The 20247-nt window shown below is 41.2% G+C and overlaps 1 protein-coding gene and 1 non-coding gene across 2 annotated transcripts in view; one reads left to right on the top strand and one right to left on the bottom strand.

Moving 5' to 3' along the window:
* EPG5 (ectopic P-granules 5 autophagy tethering factor) overlaps window positions 1-20247 on the top strand; it is a 107394-nt gene that overhangs the window by 13776 nt on the left and 73371 nt on the right. The window contains exons 4-13 of the mRNA XM_072952286.1: window positions 825-961; window positions 1872-1979; window positions 3013-3086; window positions 4994-5099; window positions 7513-7627; window positions 8044-8194; window positions 10960-11115; window positions 14342-14499; window positions 15584-15738; window positions 17796-17936. Coding sequence (XP_072808387.1) covers window positions 825-961; window positions 1872-1979; window positions 3013-3086; window positions 4994-5099; window positions 7513-7627; window positions 8044-8194; window positions 10960-11115; window positions 14342-14499; window positions 15584-15738; window positions 17796-17936 — 1301 coding nt within the window. The remainder of the gene's footprint in view (window positions 1-824; window positions 962-1871; window positions 1980-3012; window positions 3087-4993; window positions 5100-7512; window positions 7628-8043; window positions 8195-10959; window positions 11116-14341; window positions 14500-15583; window positions 15739-17795; window positions 17937-20247) is intronic.
* On the bottom strand, window positions 12695-12770 carry TRNAN-AUU (transfer RNA asparagine (anticodon AUU)). The gene is given in 2 exon segments: window positions 12695-12730; window positions 12734-12770. It is a non-coding gene; the product is annotated as a tRNA-Asn (tRNA).

Raw genomic sequence — 20247 nt, 5'->3', positions numbered from 1 at the left:
GAAAGAAGAATTGAGGGGTACAGTCTGGTTGAATTGACTGTGTGCTGATTGGCATTATAAGGACCATTTGTGCTTGCTGGTTTACCTGGCCTCCCCCAACGTAGGACTGAGATCTGCCTTAATAGCATTTCTTACGAGCGGTGCCAGGTCTCCTTCCCTGTAGGCTGACATTTTCTGCTTCTCTAGGAAGCCAGATGTTTGCTTTTTATCATTAACGTCTCTTACTGTCCTAATTTATATGCTTGTTACCAAGTGGAGTCCAAATACAGTTTTTGATTCTAAAGCTAATAATCAGAATACTTTTTCACTCTCTGTTGCACTTTATTTATGCTTGTCCCTTTTGTCGGGCTGTTTTATTTAATTTTCATCAGAGCAATTACAATGTTCTGGATTTTTTGTTTTATTTTGGATTTGAAGAAATTAGCCTTTACCATATGATGTATTGAGTATTAGTTACTCAATTTTTATTTCTGGGAGAGTTAGTAGGATCATTTAAAATTAAAAAATTCCTCCCTTTTATTGTTTTAATAACTAATCAAAGAGCTGGAGCCAGGCCTGAGATCTGCTGATTTTTAAATTAAAAAAATACATTTTGATGAAGTTATTTTTTCTTGCTTTGAAATACTTCACAGATACTTTTTTGGTTTATGTATTTAGTAGAAAGTCAGATCTTTTGATGAAAATTTTCTCCTTGGATTTTCATCTGAACTAAATATTTTGAATGGTTAATTTTTGGGGCTGTTCTTTTTTAAGTGGAGATACTAAAAATTTTCCCCCAAATACCATTTAGGTGGGACTCATTTAATCCTCTCTTTAATTTATAGCTTCTAAACAGATAGCAAGCATTCCTTCTGATCTCTGTCAACTAAAGGAGTGCATTAGTGTCTTGTTCATGTTCACCAGGAGGGTTAATGAAGATGCTCAGTTCCGTGATGATATTCTTCTGTGGCTGCAGAAATTGGTAAGGAAATAGAAGTAGATACTGTAGTCTTTCTATTATTTCCCTGATAATTTAAGAATTATCTCTGACTGCATTATAGTTTTGTCCTTCAATGGTTTCTTCAGCTAATTCATTTAATATGTTAGTGACATTTTCTTTGCTTATGGCACATGGAAATAAGATAGCCTTACCCAGTGCATTATTAGACATACAGTGCTTTTCTGTTGGATAAGCTTTATCTTAGATGATCTCTGGCCTTCAACTCTGGAGGAAATGGAAGTGTGGGAAGCATGCTAAATTTGAGACTGGATGTATATTCAGAATATGGGTATGTGAGCTAAAAATTGTCCATATCACTTTTTTTTATCATCTTATGTTTAATGCTGCACTTAGTCATACTTTACAACAATTTTTTTAAGGGGAAGCAAAGAAAGGAGTCAGGATTTGGGAAATTCAGGAAAGATATTAGATATGTCTTACGTCGGGGGAGGGGTTTGTTTATTGGTCGTGTTTCTTGATGGGGCTGCCTTGGGTGTTTTTTTTGGGTTCATGCTAGAGTTCTTAGATATAGGTTGAGGTTCTAAGCATGCTTTTTTGGATTTGAGAAACTATTACAAACTGGAAATAGGTTAAACTGCTTGATTTATATTTACTCACATCTGGTCAGGAACACTAGTGATTTGTAATTTGCCAGATAAAAAAGATTGGGTTTGCAGAGAAACTTCTTATGATATTCTTATCACAGTGATTATGGATTCAGAGGCCTTTGTGTATCACTGTGGTAGGTGCTCAACCAGCCAATGGTATGTCTTAGGTCTGGTTACTCTTTTGGAAGATCCCATGTATTTAAATATTGGATAAGTGATTTCACTAGAGCCCTAGACACATTTGTCCTTATAAATAGTAAAATCACGTGTCCTTTGTTGTTCAGGTGTCAGTGTTACAAAGAGTCGGCTGTCCTGGAGATCACCTCTTTCTTCTAAACCATATTCTTCGCTGCCCAGCTGGTGTTAGTAAATGGGCTATTCCTTTTATCCAGGTATGATACTGTTTATTTTTAAAAATTGAAAAAAAATGGTAATGACTTTTTTATGGGGGAGGGGAAGGTAATTAGGTTTATATATTTATTTATTTTAATGGAAGCACTGGGGATTGAACCCAGGACCTTGAGCGTGTTCAGCATGCCCTACCACTGAGCTATACCCTCCCGCAACCCAGATACGATATTGGTAAACATTTTTCTTGAAGAAATTGCTTAAAAAAAACTGATATTTAAAATAAAATTATTAGAATATATCCAGTATATATTCATAGGTGTTATTATGCTGCAACTTCTTGGACCACCCAAATTGATGAAATTAAGATAGAAATGGCAGAAGTTCAGCTGTAGTCTGGCTTGGTGGGTTCAGTGATATTTAATAATGTAAAATTTCTGTGCAGGAAGGCCTGCTAGGAGTTTTTTTTTCTGTAATACTCATCACACTGTCCTAAATTAGTACACCTCACACCGCAACTGGTACAGATACAGAAAGAAACCACCAGCATCTCAGAGTTACTTAACACAAACAGAGATCTAAGGACTGTGTGATCAACTCTCATATAATCAACTTAGGCGTTGATTATATGATTTATGGTTTCTCTTCTCTGCTGCTTGCCTTTGGGTTGTGTTGTTACTCACAGCAACCACTCAGATGGGTAGGTTGGAGCCAAATGTATACCAAGTTCAACTTCTCCATGTTACCTTTTCTTTAGTATTTCTGGTGGCGAGAAGTTTGAATCCTTTTAGGTAGAGGAAAGTTTTTTTGTTTTTGTTTGGATTAAAGTGGCAGCAGCCTCCTGCCTCTCACACTGTTCCAGGTAATTGATGTAAATGGCTCAGCCACCTGTACGCTTTGAACACAGCCCAGTCACGACTGCCAGGTAACCCACCAGATGTGTCCTCACTCGGGTGGATTAGGTACCAGTTCCACTTTTGTTTTCTTGTATCCTTCGTCAGAATGTGGGTGAACTGAGATTATGGAGATTTGGGTTGTTGATTTTGTACAATATGCCTTTTCCTTTTCTGATTTCAGATCAAAGTTATGAATAACCCATCAGGGGTCTTTCATTTTATGCAGTCCCTTGCCCTGCTAATGTCTCCTGTCAAGTAAGTGTTGGAAGAACTTTGTGAAGTAGAAATTAAAATATTCTTATTATCAAACGATTAGCTTCCTAAACTGTCCAGATCCAAACAACTGCTAAAGGAGGAAGAGTCAGTATTCCAGAATTTAACACTGTGGGTTTTCTTTGGGTTGAATATCCTTTGTCCCAAAGTGACCCTTTTAACCACTTATGTGTAAATGATGAGCTCTTTTGGGTCCCCCTTTTTAGTGGATTTTTTCACTCCTGTCATGTAGGTTGTGGTACTTCTTTGGGGATTAAAAAAAACGATGATCTGTTCCTTAGAAGGAAAGATTTAGTGGCAGAGAAAAAAAAACCCTCAAAGAGATTCAAGTGCTAAATCATGTGAAGCTATGGTTGATGCAATGGAAATGAAGAGGGTGAAAAGAGTGGGATGGTAGTCAGAGGGGGTTCCCAGGGGTTGGCGGGGTTTGAAGAACGAAACTGATTTCAGCAGGAGAGGAGCAGTAAGAAGGGCATTGTGGGTGGAGAGAACAGGGAAGGATGGCTGTGCTGGCAACAGGTAGGCGATCAGCTTGGCTGGAGTGGACGGGTGTGTGGGAGGTGGTAATAAAGATGAACAGTTAGGGTGAGTCGGACTAGAAGGCCTTGAAATTAAGACAGAGATCTGCGATGGTCTCGGCTTTGTAGCAACTGAGGGTTTCTGAACAAGGGTAAAAGTTGCATTTAAGGAAGATCAGGATGGACTGGAGGCGGCAGATGTGCTTCTGCTTCATTGAATGACAGTTGCATTCGTCTGGCTCTCCTGATTCTAGAACCCAGCCCCGCATCAGGAGGGCACATCCTTAACTGGGGGAGAGGGCAGAGCTGTGTCTAGGTGACCTTGAACTGTGTTAGTACTATTGGCTGTTGGCTGAGGAAAACCTTTCTGCCTCTAAGCCTGAATTGGGGTAACAGTAGTGGGAAGGAGAAAATGGGGTACCTGAGCATCCTTCCTAGGAAAGGGTTAAGGAGCTGATTAGATAAGGAAAATGGGAGAAAGGAGTGGCTCGGACCTACCTGTAGACTCTGAGTCTGAGTGACTGAGAGGGTGCTGGCAGCCTCAACAGACTGAAAAGGCAGAAAGGAGAGCTGTTGGGTAAGGAGGAAAATTTGAGGTCATTGGGGCTTGCAGGTGACAGCTGCCAGTGGACACGTGGAGCTCAGGGCTGGAGCTCCTGGGATTTAAAGAGTAGCGGTAGAGCTACAGAGCTGGAAGTCACAGAGGAGAGTTCTTGGGGAAGAAAGGAAGGAATGGGAGAATTTTCAGGGTCAGGCCAGAGAGGAAGGAACAGCAAACTGAGAACTGGCTGGTGGTCTCAGAGAAGGAACCTCTCTGATTACACCTCATCGCCAGGTCCAGCCACCACCGTGTAAAAGCCTGGCAGGCAGGAATGCTCCCAGAGTCCTCTCTCTCGCTGCCTGGATGCAGGGGGCTGCTCCTACACGTGGTAGATGTGATTTGACTTAATGTTTTAGCATTTAGATGTGCTTTTCCCCCTAAACCTGCTTGCACGTTACCTGCGCATTTTCCTTTTTTATTCAATGAGCTTGTTTCCTGTACACGTTGTAAGCAGCTGGAGTGAAGGTCCTGCAGTGGTCCTGAGTGTTCTGAGGTCCCGCCTTGTGCAGGAGCTGTGTGCTGCATAACTGCTTCTCTGTGGTTACTCATCCTTACTAACTGAGAACAGCAGTGGTCTCTATGCCAGACTTAGTGAAGTTTTGGTCCCCGGGAGTTTTAGCCACTTCCTATTTCTTGTGTACCAGTTTAAACCATTTGAACAGTAGGTCGGTGTCTGACTGCTCTTCGGGGTGAGTAGGCGATCCAGAATGCACGCAGCGGGCTTTCTGGGTTTATGTTTCTGTAATTGAGCCATTGCCCTCGTCCTTCAGAAATCGAGCAGCGTTCCTGTGCCACATGAAGCCCAGCGAGCGGAAGCCATCGTCCTCGGGGCCTGCGTCTGGGACGTGGACGCTAGTGGACGAGGGAGGAGAAGAGGTAACTCGTCATGTCTGTTTCATCTTGAGTCATCAGTTTTGAGCTCTTCTTTTCATGTGCCAGGTATCAATCTAAGCCCATTTCACATGGAATTTAATTTAATCTCATTTAATTCTCCCCACAACCCCATGAGGCGAGGACTTTTTTCATCCTCGTTTTACAGATGAGGAAACGGAGGTGTGGGCTTGGGGAGGGGGGATTTGTCCCAAATCACGTGGTCAGTAAATGGCAGAGCCTCGAGCCTGTGCTGTGAGCCAGTGTCTCTGCTGCCCTTCTGTAGACCTTCTCCCTGTGCACCTGGGAGAGTTTGGGACCTGGAGATATTTACATGTTATGTACACATTCCGTTAAGATTTCCTTTCATGTGGCAACAACTTTCCGGGCTTGAGAGCTCACCTGCAGATACTCTGAGTCTATATAATGAAGAGTGGAGCTTACTAACGTTCTGCCTTTATACTTACAAACTTACCCAGATCTTCTCACTTGAAAGACAGAAGATGGTTCTCTATTTTAGATGACAATTTAATGATCAAAATCCAATTTCTCAAGATAATACTTATTGATTTTTCTTTCTACTATACACATGGTCAGTATATTGGTGAGGAATTTCTTTTTTTCCAGCTAGTTATCAGTCCTAGTGTGTTTTTATGGTCTAAATCCTGACTTGATGTTCCTTTGCAAGATTGGCCAGGGACTGGATTTAGTAAAACCCTTTCTTATTTATTTATTTATTTATTTATTTATTTATTTATTTATTTATTTATTTAAAAAAAATCAAAAAAAGATTGAAATATAGTTGATTTACAATATTGTGTTAGTTTCTGGTGTACAGCATAGTGATTCAGTTATACATGTATATGTATATACATTGTTCTTTATATTCTTTTTTTTATTATAGGTTATTATAAGCTATTGAATATAGTTTCCTGTGCTGTACAGTAGGACTTTGTTGTTTATCTGTTTTGTATGTAGCAATTTGTATCTGCTAATCCCCAACTCCTGATTTGTCACTCAAACCCCTTCTCTTTAAAAGGAGTTGAAAGGTTGCAGTGGACACTCCTTAGAATGACATCGTGGCAGCTGTGGAATCGTGTCTGCGTATTCACCCAAGGATCCATTCAGAAGTGGGAGCCCCCTCACACTCATTTTGCTCTTCCTGTGGCTTGTAGGAGGCAGTGGGGCGGCGGGAAATGATGTGGATATGTAGGCATTTTTGCTGGAGACTGAACAGTCATCCTGGAGAGAACTTCTCAGGAGCTGGTACAGTCTGGTCTTTTAAAGATCGTTATGGAGCAGATTAGTCTTTTTTTTTTCTGATAGGTTTCCTGCGTTTCATCCCAGAGACAGGTACTGGTTAAGGACCCTGGTTAGCCCTCACTGAATGCTGAGTGGATTCAGGACCCTGGGGAGGGAAGAGACTGTTGGGAGTGCTGTTGACTCAGAAAAAGCTGTGTGGCAGAAGGCTCTCTGGATTGTCCACATTAGAGGTTTCTTGACACTGGCAACCTGACACTGTGTATTGAAACTAGCTGGTCCCCGGCCCACACCCAGACATCCGAGTGTTTAAAAGCCTCCCTGGTGATTCTAGTTTCCATCTGAAGTGAGAACTGCTGCTCTAGGTAGAGTTTCTGAGGCTCTTGTTTGCTAGCCATCTGGGACACATAAGAGGCTAAAAATGAGTGGCTTCAGAAAGTTGTGAATGAATTGCATTAGCCCCTTGTTGAAGTTGAGGAGGTACATTCTTCAGGATCTCTGAGTCTTTTTACAGTACTCCCTTCTGAATGTAGCGTATCTTAGGACGCCGATCTTAGGACACAGATTTGGTCTCTAAGGATACTTTAGTGCTCCGTATCTAACAGAATACCCCAGCTGTTCCCCTTACGTGATCCCTGTGTATGCCCACTATTATTTCTATCCTGTTTTCAGTAGTACTGATTGACAGCAGGACTTCAGTTATCCTTCGCAAATGTTAATTGCTTCTTGATAAGTCAGTTGAGTATTGCAGTAGATCTTAATTTTGGGGCAAGGAAAGACTTGTAGGTAAAATCACTTGGATTCTAGTGTCTTGTTCTTTAATTGATGTCAGAACACTGAGCTTTATAGTAAGATTCCCACCCTAAAGGAATTTTTAAAATCTTCTTTGGGATGGAAATTTAATGAGAGCAGTTTCAGCCACTGAAGAATGGATATGACCCAGATACACATAAAATTGTGCTTGTATTTTCAGGGGATTTTTCAGGTCGTCTAATGGAACTGATAATATAAATCTCTGTCCTGGATGAGAAGTCCCCGAAGACTCATGAGAATACCACAGGTGTACCGTCAAGACCTGTAATAGTGCAGCTCCTGTAACTCTAGACCATGGCGTGATCTGATCAAATCAGCTGACATGATTCTGCCTCCTTTCCCTCAGGATGAAGACCCTGAGACCAGTTGGAGTCTCCTTAATGAAGATGACTTGGTTATTCTTTTATCCCAGTTTCCATTTCATGAACTTTTTCAGCATCTTCTTGGGTTTAAAGCAAAAGGTAGGCTAATTGCCTTTGCCATATGTGAAGTGCGGGAGGGGCGAGCTCAGACACAGGAACTTAGCATCACATCCCGTGCAGGCTCCGATTCAGGTCCCCCTGTGCCTGGTCACACTCTACGGAAATGATTGCCCTCCCCCTCCCCCCGATGAGGCTTCCTTTCTTCCTCTTGTGATTGTAGTTTCCTCCCCAGTGCTGCGATGCAAAAAGGTTGACCAGCGGCGCACTGCTCAGCTTTAATGAACTGTGTTAATTCTACACTTTGTCTCAAGTTTCCTGTATCATGTTGACATGGGAGCCAGAGCAGTGGGGATTCTCCATCTTGGCCTTGTTTCCTCATCGAAGTATTTACATCTGTATCTTTCAGTGTTTTCCCATAGTAATTACAAGTTTTTTTTTCTTTGATCAACTTCTAGGTGATTATTTACCTGAAATAACAAGACCTCAAGAGATGATGAAAACGTTTGCCTTTGCTAACTCCTTAGTGGAACTTCTGGCTGTGGGGTTAGAAACTTTTAATAGAGCACGCTATAGGCAGTTTGTGAAGCGAATCGGTTACATGATCAGGTAATACTGACGTTTCTACTTACCTTCACCCTGGTCAGTCCCAGATACTGTGTAATTGGGATGGTGGACATTTTGGTGATAGAGTTCAGGTCTCACTTCTAATAAAATTAAGAATTTCTGGGGGAAGGGGATAACTCAAATGGTAAAGCGCATGCTTAGCATGCATGAGTCCTGGGCTCAATCCCCACTACTTCTTCTAAAAAAAAAAAAATAAACCTGATTACCTTCCCCCCAGGAAAAAAAAAAGAATTTCGTTCTTCACTATCTACCCGATCGGAATTTTAAATAAATACTCCCAGTCAGAATGTTTGGTTAATTATCTCAGATTTAACTGGTTTGCTAGGTAACTGTTCTTGGAATCGAGATCCTCACAGCAGCTGCTAGGCTGAACTTGGCCAGAGATAAGGGGTCAGAGAAAACGCAGGGTCTTCCCCTTCCTTCGCACTCTCTTCTCTTCGGCCTCCTAGCTGTTGCCTGGGAGTTGTCAAATGGCAGTAACTCTTTTGCACCATTGCTCCCCTGTTTTTTTCTCTTATTTGTTATTCTGATTTCTGTAAAATGCCATTTAAAGAAAATTGCAAAAGACTTCATGCATGGCCCCGGATTTTGCACTGGGGAAGCATTGTTTATCTGAGTGAAAGGTGGGTTTCTGTTTTTATTATCAAGCATGAGTAAATGTTGAGACCGTGGACTGCTTTTCATTGAATTTTGTGTCCTCTTTTCTGTATCATCAATTTTCCTATCTTTACTAGATTCCTTACAACATATAAATACACTGGCATTTCTTCTAACCTCTCTTACCTCAAAAGAAAAGTTCCAAAAAACCAAAAAATTCCTCCCACTCCCTAATTTGTTTCCAAAACATAATTGACTTTGATTATTTTAGATATGTACCCATCAGCTTTATAAATCCAGATAAGTGATGCAGGATGCCCTGAAAGACTTGGACTCTGCACGGTCAGGCGTTTCCCTCCAGCACTACCCACACAGCTCTTAAGAATGAAGATTGCAGGTGGGGAGGGTATGGCTCAGTGGTAGAGAGCATGCTTAGCATGTACAAGGTCCTGGGTTCAATCCCCAGTCCCTCCACTAAAAAGTAATTAAATAAGTAAACTTAATTACTTACCCCACCAAAAAAAAAAAAAAAAAAAGAAGAAGAATGAAGATTGCTAGTGAACTTTGTGCTGCTATCTAATCCAGTGGTCAGCTCTCAAGCCTTCATCCTGCTTTACTGCTCACACAGTTCATACAGCAGTCTTTGTTGTGATTTATCCTTAAAATATTTTCTTTGCTTGGCTTCCAGGATACCACATTCTGGTTTCTCCTCCGTTTCACTGGCTGTTCATTTTCTGCCCCCTTGGCTCTTTCACTCTCACTTCCGAGACTTCTTAACTTTGGAATGTCTCAGGGCTCTGTCCCTGGACCTCTTCTCTTTTCCACACTTGCTTTTGGGGATCTCCTCTAATCTCATGTCTTTAAATATCATCTAAATATGGTTAAAATTCTGAGTTGTGTTTCCGGCCCTTACCTTTTTCATAAGCTTGTATATCCAGCTGCCAACTCAGCACCTCCATTTGGGTGACTCAGTCATTATAATTTAAGAATCGCAAAGTGGACTCACTCTCCCCACCTCCCAAACTGCTCTTCCCATAGCCTTCTCAATTTCATTAAGTGGCAACTTCATTCTTCCAGTTGCTCAGGCTGAAGCATCTGATGTCATCCCCGACTTTTCTTTTTACATCCCACATCGACTCTTAATAGTCAGTTCTATCATCTCTACCATCGAAGTACCATCTTTCATCAAATCTAAGATGCCACCAATTCTAAAGATGTATTCTTTGCACCACTAAGAAAGAAAAAATGCCCCCAAATTATGGTGTGTCATCAATTTCAATGCACATTCCAAACGTCGAGATTAAAGTGTGAAAGATATGCATCCTTTGAATCAATCAAACATCCGGTTTCTAAAATCCAGCCTCTTCTCACCACATTCACTGCTACCACCGCAGTTCATTTTTGGTTATTTCTCACCAGTTACCACAACAGCCACGGACTTGTCTTCCTGCTTTTGCCCTTGTCCCCACCCCGCCAACCCCCGCCTCCCCTCCCCATCCCCCGGCTTATTCTCACAACGCCCGCCAGTGTTCTTTTTTGTAAATCATGGTCAGCTCGTGGTGCTTCTCTGCTCAGACCCCGCTGCTCCCAGTCTCATTCAGAGTAGAAGCCAGAGTGTTCACAGTGGCCTCCAGGAGCCTTCAGGGGCTGGTTTCCTGTCACTTTTCTCATTTCCTCTCCAGCCGGTCTCCCCCTCACTTACTTTAGCGCATTGGCTGCCTTGCTGTTCCTCCAACATACTGAGCACACCTTGGAGCCTTCCCTCTGGCCTCTTCCTCTGCCCAGATGCCCTGCCCTCGGACAGCCCTGTGACTGCTTCCGGCTTTTACGCACGTGTCCCTCTTCAGTGAGGCCCCAACTCCAGAGAAGCTTTATCCCTTCTTCTGCTAATTTTTCTGTGTCACTTATAACCACACGATAGACTATGTATTTTACTTCATTTTGTTTATTGGCTGTTTGCCCTCCACTAAATGTAAGCTCCACGAGGGGAGGGGTTTTCCCCCTCCGTTGCACTGCTTTTAGAACCTAAAAGGTAGAAGTAAGTGCTCACTAAATACGTGTTGAATAAAGGGATGTTTCACATGGAGCGTGGAGGTGCTGGGGTTGAGTGCGCGCGTGCAAAGTGCTGTGTTGTCTTTCCTCTTGCTCAGGATGACCCTTGGTTATGTGAGTGACCACTGGGCACAGTTCGTGAGCCACAACCAAGGCTCGGGATTGGCCCTGCAGCCCTACTCCATGGAGAAACTGCAGGTTGAGTTCGATGAGCTGTTTTTGAGAGCTGTCCTCCATGTGCTGAAAGCCAAAAGGTAAGAACTGTGATGATCATTGTTGAGAACTCATCCCTGGCTAGTGAGAAAGAGCGGAGTCAAAGCCACTGACTGACCAGAGCTCCTACAATAATGCCACAGCGTGTTTCGTCTATTTCTTATCTTGAATTCTTGGGCTTTGGTTTTCCCTTGTCTGTAGTGTTGACTGAAATGATCAGGTTTCTTTCAGTCTTAAAATAACCTGCTTCTGCTGTCTTAGTTTTGCCACCCGGAACTTTTGGGGTAACTTCGAGCAGGGGATGAATTGTATTTCACACCCAGCTCTAGTGCCCACGGGAGGCAGAGTAGGCCCTCAGCATGCAGAGCAAATGATTTGCTGCTTTTGTTGTTTCACTGAGGGTTTTCAGGTCTAGGACTGTCGCAGGTCCCGGTCCCCTGTCCTGGCTGAGTAAATGCTGTCCTCTCATCATGGCATCTTTTTGCTGCTTACAGCCTGGGATACGTTTGAGACAGGAGGGGGCACAACAGCTCGTCCTGCACCATCTTCCCTGAGCTTCTGGCCAAGTGCGGGAGCAGGTTCTGCTGCAGCAGCGTGCCCCCCGCGATGAGGTGGGGGCTGGCCTCCAACCCCACCCTGCTCCACTCATGAACTAGCCCTCCCCCACTTTTGCTGCCTTCTGGGCTGTTGACACTCTTGCCATGGGCCCCTTAGTCTCTGCCCCTTATTTGTGGGTGTTGTGTAGTGGGTTCGAGTCCCAGTCTGCCAAGACTGTCGCCTTGGGCAAGTCACTTAACATCTGTGGTCGGTTTTCATTGATAAAAAGGAGATGATGATAACCATGCTGCCTGTTCCTTCCCCCTCGCGGGTCCGGCGTGAGGATGAAATGCAGCAATGATGGAGGGGCTTTTTAAACCGTGAAGGACTTTGCACATGTCCGTGGTGGTGGCTTTTGTGTGATTTCAGATAAAGAATAGAGTAACTGCTCACTTAGAGAAAGGTCAGGACTCTGACTTCAGTCTCAAAACCACTCAGAAGGCATGGCTCTAAGACAGATAGAACATGGGCTTAGAAATTCATCTTTAGATCACTCTTGGTGCATATTCTGTATTGTCTCACAAAGTGCACCAAGTCCTGGGCAGAGCCCTGCCAGGGGCCCCGTGCAGTAGCACTCACTCAGGGAGGCCGGCCTGGTGCTGGAGAAGAGTCTCCTGTCTCTGATCTCCTGTCACCTGTTCCCAGTGTGTTTAGCTGAGAGCAGAGCTTTCTAGAGGAAAGACCCTAGTTCCTTCCGAGGTCTTCCACACTGAGCCGTGAGCCCTCCTGTAACAGCACGCATGTAATTCACAAAGATGACTGTTGTTTTACGTTTTAAGATGCTGAGAGACGTTGTTCTGGAGCGTAATTTATTTTGGAACTTTCGTATATGAAATACAAATTTATCTGGCACTCCAATGGAGATTTCTTTATTTTTTTAAATTCCTTTTAAAAATTATTTATTTATTTGTTTGTTTTTATTTAAATTTTATTGGGGGAGGTAATTAGGGCTTTTTATTTTTTCCTTTTCCAGTTTTATTAGGTAGAATTATTACAGTTCAACTGCATATTTTATTTTTTTAACAGAGGCACTGGGGATTGAACCCAGGACCTCATGCGTGCTAATAAGCACGCGCTCTACCACTGAGCTATACCCTCCGCTCCCATGGAGATTTTTGACAGTAGCTATCCCCCAACCTAAAACAGAACAAACCAGAACCGAAAGACAGACAACGAAAGCCACAGCTGGACTTAGCTTCATGTCTGCCATTCAGGGAATTTTGTAGCCTGAAATATTCACTGTCTTATGACATTACATTGAAGGCCTCAGTGTTTTGGGATCCGTTACACAAGAACGTCAAGTCCTGTGTGCAGTGTTGGGATAATTACTTAATAAGACAGAAGCCTGACCCACATGAGCTGAGAGAAGTTTCTTCAGCTCTGGCTCAGGAGTCTAAAGTTGCTTTTCAAAGTCGAAGTCAGTGATGGTTTGGGCCACAGACGGGTTAAACATGCAGTATTTAATTTCTTTTTCTCTGTGATTGATTAAGTTGTAGTTTTGCCCAAAATATAGCAACAGTTTTAAGTACCTCCCTGTTTTTCTTTCTTAGATTTTTTTTTTATTGAGATAAAATTCATGTAACAAAGTATTAATGACCATTTATTGAGTATGGAATTTTTTTGAGATACTAGTTTAGATGCTGAATAATTAAACAAGATTCTAAGTTACATGCTGGTTTATACAGACTTGGTTTCTGCTGTCAAATTACTGCATGCTGGTATGTGTTCATCAGTTACACATTTATGTTTCTCACTGTGTGTGGTTAAGGATCACTTGAATCTGAGTCATCTGGGGTGACTGTAGAAAGTGAAAATTCTTGGGCTCCAGCTGTGGCCCACAAAATCAGCATGTCTTACATGGGTCTTGGAATTCTGCATTTTCCACAGTCTCCAGGGGATTTTTCTGCCCATTGCGATGTGAGAAACACTGATAAAGGGTATGATAATGCTACAGTCAGGTGTGGTTAGAATTCCGTAACGGTGCTGAGGAGGACATCAGGGGAGGGGTGGTGGCTTGGAGTTGGGGAGTTCTTTCCGGGCTTGTCCAGGAATGGTCTAATAATCTGAAAGCAGAGAGGGCTCTGGTTGGGAATGTGGATCTGAGCTATTTTATGGAAGCCTTCAAATGTGGGGTGAGGAGTTTGGACTTCATTCGGTGATGAGTGAGGGGTCACGGAGAGCTTTTGATTCCCTTCCCCCCCACCATGCACCTGTCTGTGTGTGCACACATGTACCTGTGCACGTGCTCAAGACACATGCTTCCAGTCTAAAGAGCCTTTCTGTCTTGGGACCTTAAAAGGATCTTTGGTTCAAAACCCAGCTCTGCTTCTTAACTACCCTCTGTGTGCCCCAGTAGCCTCTCATATAAATCGGGGCTAATGTCAACAATAGTGCTTGCCTTGGTTTTAGTGAGGATGGAGGGAGATGATAAATAGATGTTGTGGCGGTCAGAACAGTGCCTGGCTCAGACTAGGTGCTTTGTGTGTATTTCCTGCTGTTCTTCATTCTCTAGGTATTTATGACTTAAGTATGCTGAAAAAAAATTGCTGTAGTGCCATTAAGAATTTGAGAATTTTTTTTTTCCTATCAGAGCTGAAGGTATGTCTACTTTCTCCGTGGTGGAGTTGCCTGATAATATAAATTATTCCTGCTCTTTTTAAAAACGCATAGACTTGGCATTTGGCTGTTTATGTCGGAAATGCCCTTCGGGACGCTGTCGGTCCAGATGCTCTGGAAGCTCTTCTATCTCATGCACCAGGTGGAGAGCAGGGATCTGGAGGAGCTCTGCACCATCCTCCCGCCTGCTGAGTGCAAGAAGCGCCTGCAAGGTACAGCCTCGCCAGAAACGGGCAGCCTCCGCCTCTCCCACCCGTGTGCCTTTTCCCTTCGCGGCTTTATTCTTTTTGCTTTTAGAAGGGCTGAGACGGAATGTTTGACTCTGTGGACTCACGTGTAATCACTTTGAAATTTTAAGAGACTGCTTTGTTGTTTTGACTTATTAGAATGATAATTCCAATTTTCATTATTCTTCAAACGCTCTGGACAGGAAGTTCTAGTATAAACTCAGTTTGGGGACAGGAAATGAAAATTGGATTGGTAAATACCCCATGGAGTCATTTTCAAAATACTGAAAAATTGATGAACTACCTTTGATTTCTCAAATGTGTAAACGTATGAAAGGAATTGTCGGCTTGTTGTCTTCTTACTGTAAAAAATTCCATGGGGAATATATTTTTTAAACAGACTATTTTCTTCCCTCTACACAGCTTTGCCTTTGCAACATTTTGGTTTTCTGTCACTTACCGCAAAGCTGTTTGCCAAGATTGCCCCCTAGTGACAAACTGTAATACTGCTCACACAGCATCCTCTCGAGAAACAGACAAGACATACATATTGCTAATTATATTCATCAGTATTGCAGTCATCATCATAGCTACTTTCTTGCCCCCAATTTTTATTTATAAGCAAATGTCATTTGTTTAGAATGCCATGTTGGTACTGAGTACTTTGCTAGTCTGAGTGGTTTTTGTTAATAGGGTTGTCATTCTCTTGGCTGACAGTTACCTAGTAGCTTCAAGTGTGCCACTGAGGAGGTCTCTCCTCGTGACAGTAGCAGTGCTTTGCGGCTGACAGAGCATCACCAGTGACATGACATCTAATCTCAAAATAACCTTTTGAGACAGATGGGGAAACTGAGGCTTGGAAGATGTTAAGTGTTGCCTGAGAAAACATCATATTTACAACTGAAATTTCATCTGGCCCAGCCTTCTTCCTGATGCCTGTAGAAATCCATTCTGGGGCAAAGAAAGATGTTTTGTGTCTTTAAATATTTCTTAATGTCTTTTAATTTTGTATCTTTTTCCTCAAACATATGTTTATTCTCTCCTCATTTTAATTTTCTTAAACTTGCAGACCCAGAACATTTTGTCAACTTTGAGAAGTGTCTTTCTTCCATGAATAGCTCAGAAGAGATTTGCCTTCTAACTACTTTTGCTCAGATGGCGCAGGCCAGAAGAACCAATGTGGACGAAGACTTCATAAAAATTATTGTCCTGGAGATATATGAGGTTAGGATATTAAGTTTTAGAAACCAGCTTAAACCATTTTCTTTCAAACTGTCCAGTCGTTGATTCTTTTGGGATTGCTTTTAGAAAAACGTGACAGCCTTGTATTGTCTGCTCTGTGGAAGGACATAATCTGTAAGGAGTACTGAACATGTGAATCACACCCATCCCATTTCTCCCTGCTCTCTCGTCATTGATGTATGAGTTTTGACAGCCTGACAGTTGTAGTTTTAATACTTTCTGTTCCGTAGCCCTGCCGCCCCACCCCATCTCCACGCCTCTGACCTTGCCAGTAACATGGAAACCTGGCTTCCCAGCCGATTTAAATAAGATGATGGAAAGAATACTGAAAGAGATCTGGCTTTGTTAGAAGATCTGCTGATCACTGCCCATCTCACATCAGAAAAGATACCTTACCACTCTGGGCTTCGGTTTCTTCATCTATAAAATGACAGGCTGGGATGAGATCCTTGCTTTCTTCGGTTTTTCACTAAGCCTTCCCTAACAGTAGAAGAGAGTGAACTTTGGACCCCCAAGTGTTTAGGAACATAATCCAAATGGTTACCAAAACATTACTTGGAGTTTTGTTTATATTTTTTTAAAATGCACATTTTCACTATAGGCAGTCAGTTTATCTTCATAAAAGATTTTCCTGCAAAATATTCAAGTAAATTTAAGTAAAATTATGTTTGAAGAAGATTTTTTTATCCTCTCCCTCGGTATTCCAATTTAGTAATGACAGAACTGGAGGCTCTAAAACTCTAAATCTAAAACTCTTTTCCAGGATCAAATACTCTCTTAAGCTGTTCCAGTACTTGTCCTTTGTAACCACGCATGAGGTTAAGGATCAGGTGGATCGGTCTGAAAAAATTGAGGGGATAATGTATATTTTCACACATATAAAATGACATTCTCAAAATCCATTGCTAAAGTAATATTTATGTCCTTGAATGGTATTTCAAGTGTTTTGATGAGTTCTCAGAGTGAAAGCTGTGTTCTGCATTACATTATGATTCTGTGTGTGTGTGTGTGTGTGTGTGTGTGTGTGTGCGCGCGCACATATGTGAAATTGAAGGAATACTTAGTCTTACTGTGATGCACTCTCACATTTTTCTGTTCTATGTTATTCTACTCTTATTTTTCTGTTCTGTTCCATTATATTAAAACAAAAACAAAACCAAAAACACTGTTGGCCATTGACATGAATGGATTGTGACCTGTACTTTAGAGGTTCAAGAGGAGCTGGTGAACATTAATATTTTAAAAGTTCTTGAAATTGGCGATCTTATTTTTTATTTAAAAATTTTTTAATATATATTTTTATTTTCACTCTAAGTTACTAGAAGATACTGAATGTAGTTCCCTGTGCTATACAGTATGAACTTGTTGTTTATCTATTTTATATATATTCGTATCTGCAAATCTTAAACTCCCAGTTTATCTCTTCCCACTGTCTTTCCGCCCTGTAACCATAAGTTTGCTTTCTATGTCTGTGAGTCTGTTTCTGTTTTGTAAATAAGTTCGTTTGTCTTTTTTTTTAGATTCCACATATAAGTGATAAACGGTATTTTTCTTTCTCTTTCTGGCTTAATTCACTTAGAATGACAATCTCCAAGTCCATCCATGTTGCTGCAAATGGCATTATTTTATTATTTTTTATGGCTGAGTGCAATCTTATTTTTTAAGAGAGAATAGATATTTCCATGAAATGTATTCTGATTTTCATCACTTTATTGGTTTCCTCTAATTTGGAAAAGTTTTAATATGGAAGGGACTGTTTAATTGTTCTGACGACTCTGGGATACACTTTCCGAATCTAGCACTTGAAGTCATTGTTCTGAAGTTGCCTTTCCCCCACATTACGTCTCCTCCCACCTTCGAGACTCAGAGTAGACACGTGGCTCTCTGAAGTTTGGACATCTCTTTGAATGCAGTGTGAACCAAAGCTTAATGTGATATTCTTTCCATTTTACTTGAAAACGCCCTAAATAAATTATAGAAATGCATTTTTACTGATAATTGGTATTAAAAATGCCATCTCTACCCCAATGCACTTTTAGGTATCTTATGTCACCCTGTCCACCAGAGAGACTTTTTCAAAAGCTGGTCGAGAGCTGTTAGGGGCCATCACAGCGGTTCACCCTGAGATAATTTCTGTCCTTTTGAATAGAGTTCAAGACACCATTGACCAGGTTGGAATGGTAAGAGCACCAGTTTTTGTTTCTTTGTTTGTTTCATTTTTTGTTTGTTTGCTTGTTTTGTTTTGTTTAAATCCTGGAGTAATGGAGCAATGGGAAAAATAGTAAGGTGGTTGGGATGACTGAGTCATGGGCACAACAGGGTGAAGAGAACATTTATTGTGTCATTTATTAAACATTTTTCTGTGCCATTCACTGTGCCTGCTTGAGGTTAGCTGCCACTTATAAAAAACGTGATTGTTTCTCTTTATCCTCTCAAAGTGACTTTCCCACCTCCTTCAGCCACAGGTTTGTACTTTGATTATAGCTTGTAGTTAATTAATAGTTTTTATTTCACAATTTTGTTTGGCTTTTATAATTCTTATATTTTATTCCAGGAAGAAAGAACTCTGATTGAAAAAGAAGGACTGCTTTAAATCAGTCAAAAGCAAAATTAAAAGTAGTAATTTAAGTTGAACAAGACAGATGCAGTTTAATTCTGTTGTCACAATCCCTTTTACAAAAGCAGCTTTGAGATAAAATTCACATACCATTCAATTCATCTATTTAAAGTGTACAGTCAGTGGTTGTTAGTATACTCACACACGTGTGTAGCTGTCACCACTGTCAGTTTTAGAACATTTTCATCACCTTAGAAAGAAACCACATACCTTTAGCTGCCAGACTTACATGCTCTCCAGTCCTAAGCAACCATCAAATTACTTTCTGTCTGTGGATTTACCTATTCTGGATATTTTATATAAATGGAATCATACAATATGTGTGTAATGTTTTATAACTGGCTTCTTGCACTTAGCATAAAATGTTTCCAGGTTCATCCATATTGTAGCACGGGTCAGTACTTCATCCCTTTTTATTGCCAAGTGGTGTTCTATTGTATGAGTGTGTCATTTTATTTATTTATTTTTAGAGGAGGTACTGGGCATTGAACCCAGGACCTTGTGCGTGCTAAGCATGCACTCTGCCACTTGAGCTGTATCTTCCTCTGAATGTGTCATTTTAAAAAACATACACTTAACTGAAGATTTTCTTCATCCTCTATAATAAGGCTATAATGAGTGAGTTTTTCTAATGGCAGGTAGTCTATTCATATGTCATACTTTAGGAGAAATTTTTAAAGTGATAGTGTTTTTCTCTGGGCCTGTATTTGCAAGGGCCTTTCCATCCTTCAGTCACTGCATCTTCTGTGTAGGATAGATGACTGGTAACTGTCATTACTTTCTCGCTTTCACGAGTGAGCAGATTCCAATGACAGATTAGTTTGTGAGGCTTTTTTTTTTCCTTCTAAATGAAGAATGAATGCTATATTATACTTTCCCAAGGAAAGTTTATGTTATTTTTTTTTAATTAAAAGAAACTTAATTGTGGTAAATTACACACAACATAAAACACACATTAACCATTTTTTAAAGTGACATCAGCACAATCACGTTGTTTCGCCACCTACCGTCACTACCACCCATCCGCAGGACTCTTTCATGTTGCAGAACTGAAACTGTGTGCTCATTAAACACTAGCTCTTCATTCCCTCCCTGCTCCTGGCGGCCAGCATTCTACTTTCTGTCTCTTTGAGTTTGACTGCTCTAGGGACCTCAAAAAAGTGGACTCGTACAGTACTTGTCCTTTTGTAACTGGCTTATTTCACCTAGTAATATGACCTCAAAAATGTTCACGCATGTTGTAGCATGTGTCGGAATTTCCTTCCTTTTAAAGCTTGAATAATATTCTGCTACGTGTATTTCTCGTGTTTAATCTATTCATCCACTGATGGACACGGGTTGCTTCTACCTTTTGGCTGTTGTGAATAATGCAGTGAGCATGAGTATACAGATACCTCTTTGAGACTGCTTTAAATTCTTTTGAGTGTGTACTCAGAAGAAGGATTGCTGGTTCATATGTTAATTCTATGTTTAATTTTTTGAGGAACTGCCATACTGTTTTCCATGGTAGCAGTACATGGTACTTTTCCTTTTTAGGAAGAACATTGTATCCCACTTGCTATGATGATAGTGGGATGAAGGGCTTTTCATTTGCAAACAAGAGCAAGTTCTTGGTTGCTCCTTTTTGAGTGATCATCTAATGGAATGAATTCCAAAAAAATGTATGGTGGGTCTCATGGGTCTTTCAGTTTGATTGAATTCATGACCTTTTTCTTTCATGTGTTTTTCTGGATTTGGCCACACTTACATTTTTAACTTAGTCATAATACTTCTAGTAATAAGTTGTGCCCAGAGATATGCTTAACTGTAAGTGTAAAAATTAAAATCATAATGTTTTTTATTTTATTTTATTTTATTTTTTTAAAGAGGAAACT

The sequence above is a fragment of the Vicugna pacos genome, chromosome 30 (assembly GCF_048564905.1).
Source record: "Vicugna pacos chromosome 30, VicPac4, whole genome shotgun sequence".
NCBI lineage: Eukaryota > Metazoa > Chordata > Mammalia > Artiodactyla > Camelidae > Vicugna > Vicugna pacos.
The sequence above is the reverse complement of the archived record's forward strand: the minus strand, read 5'-3'. Positions and strand labels throughout refer to the sequence as shown.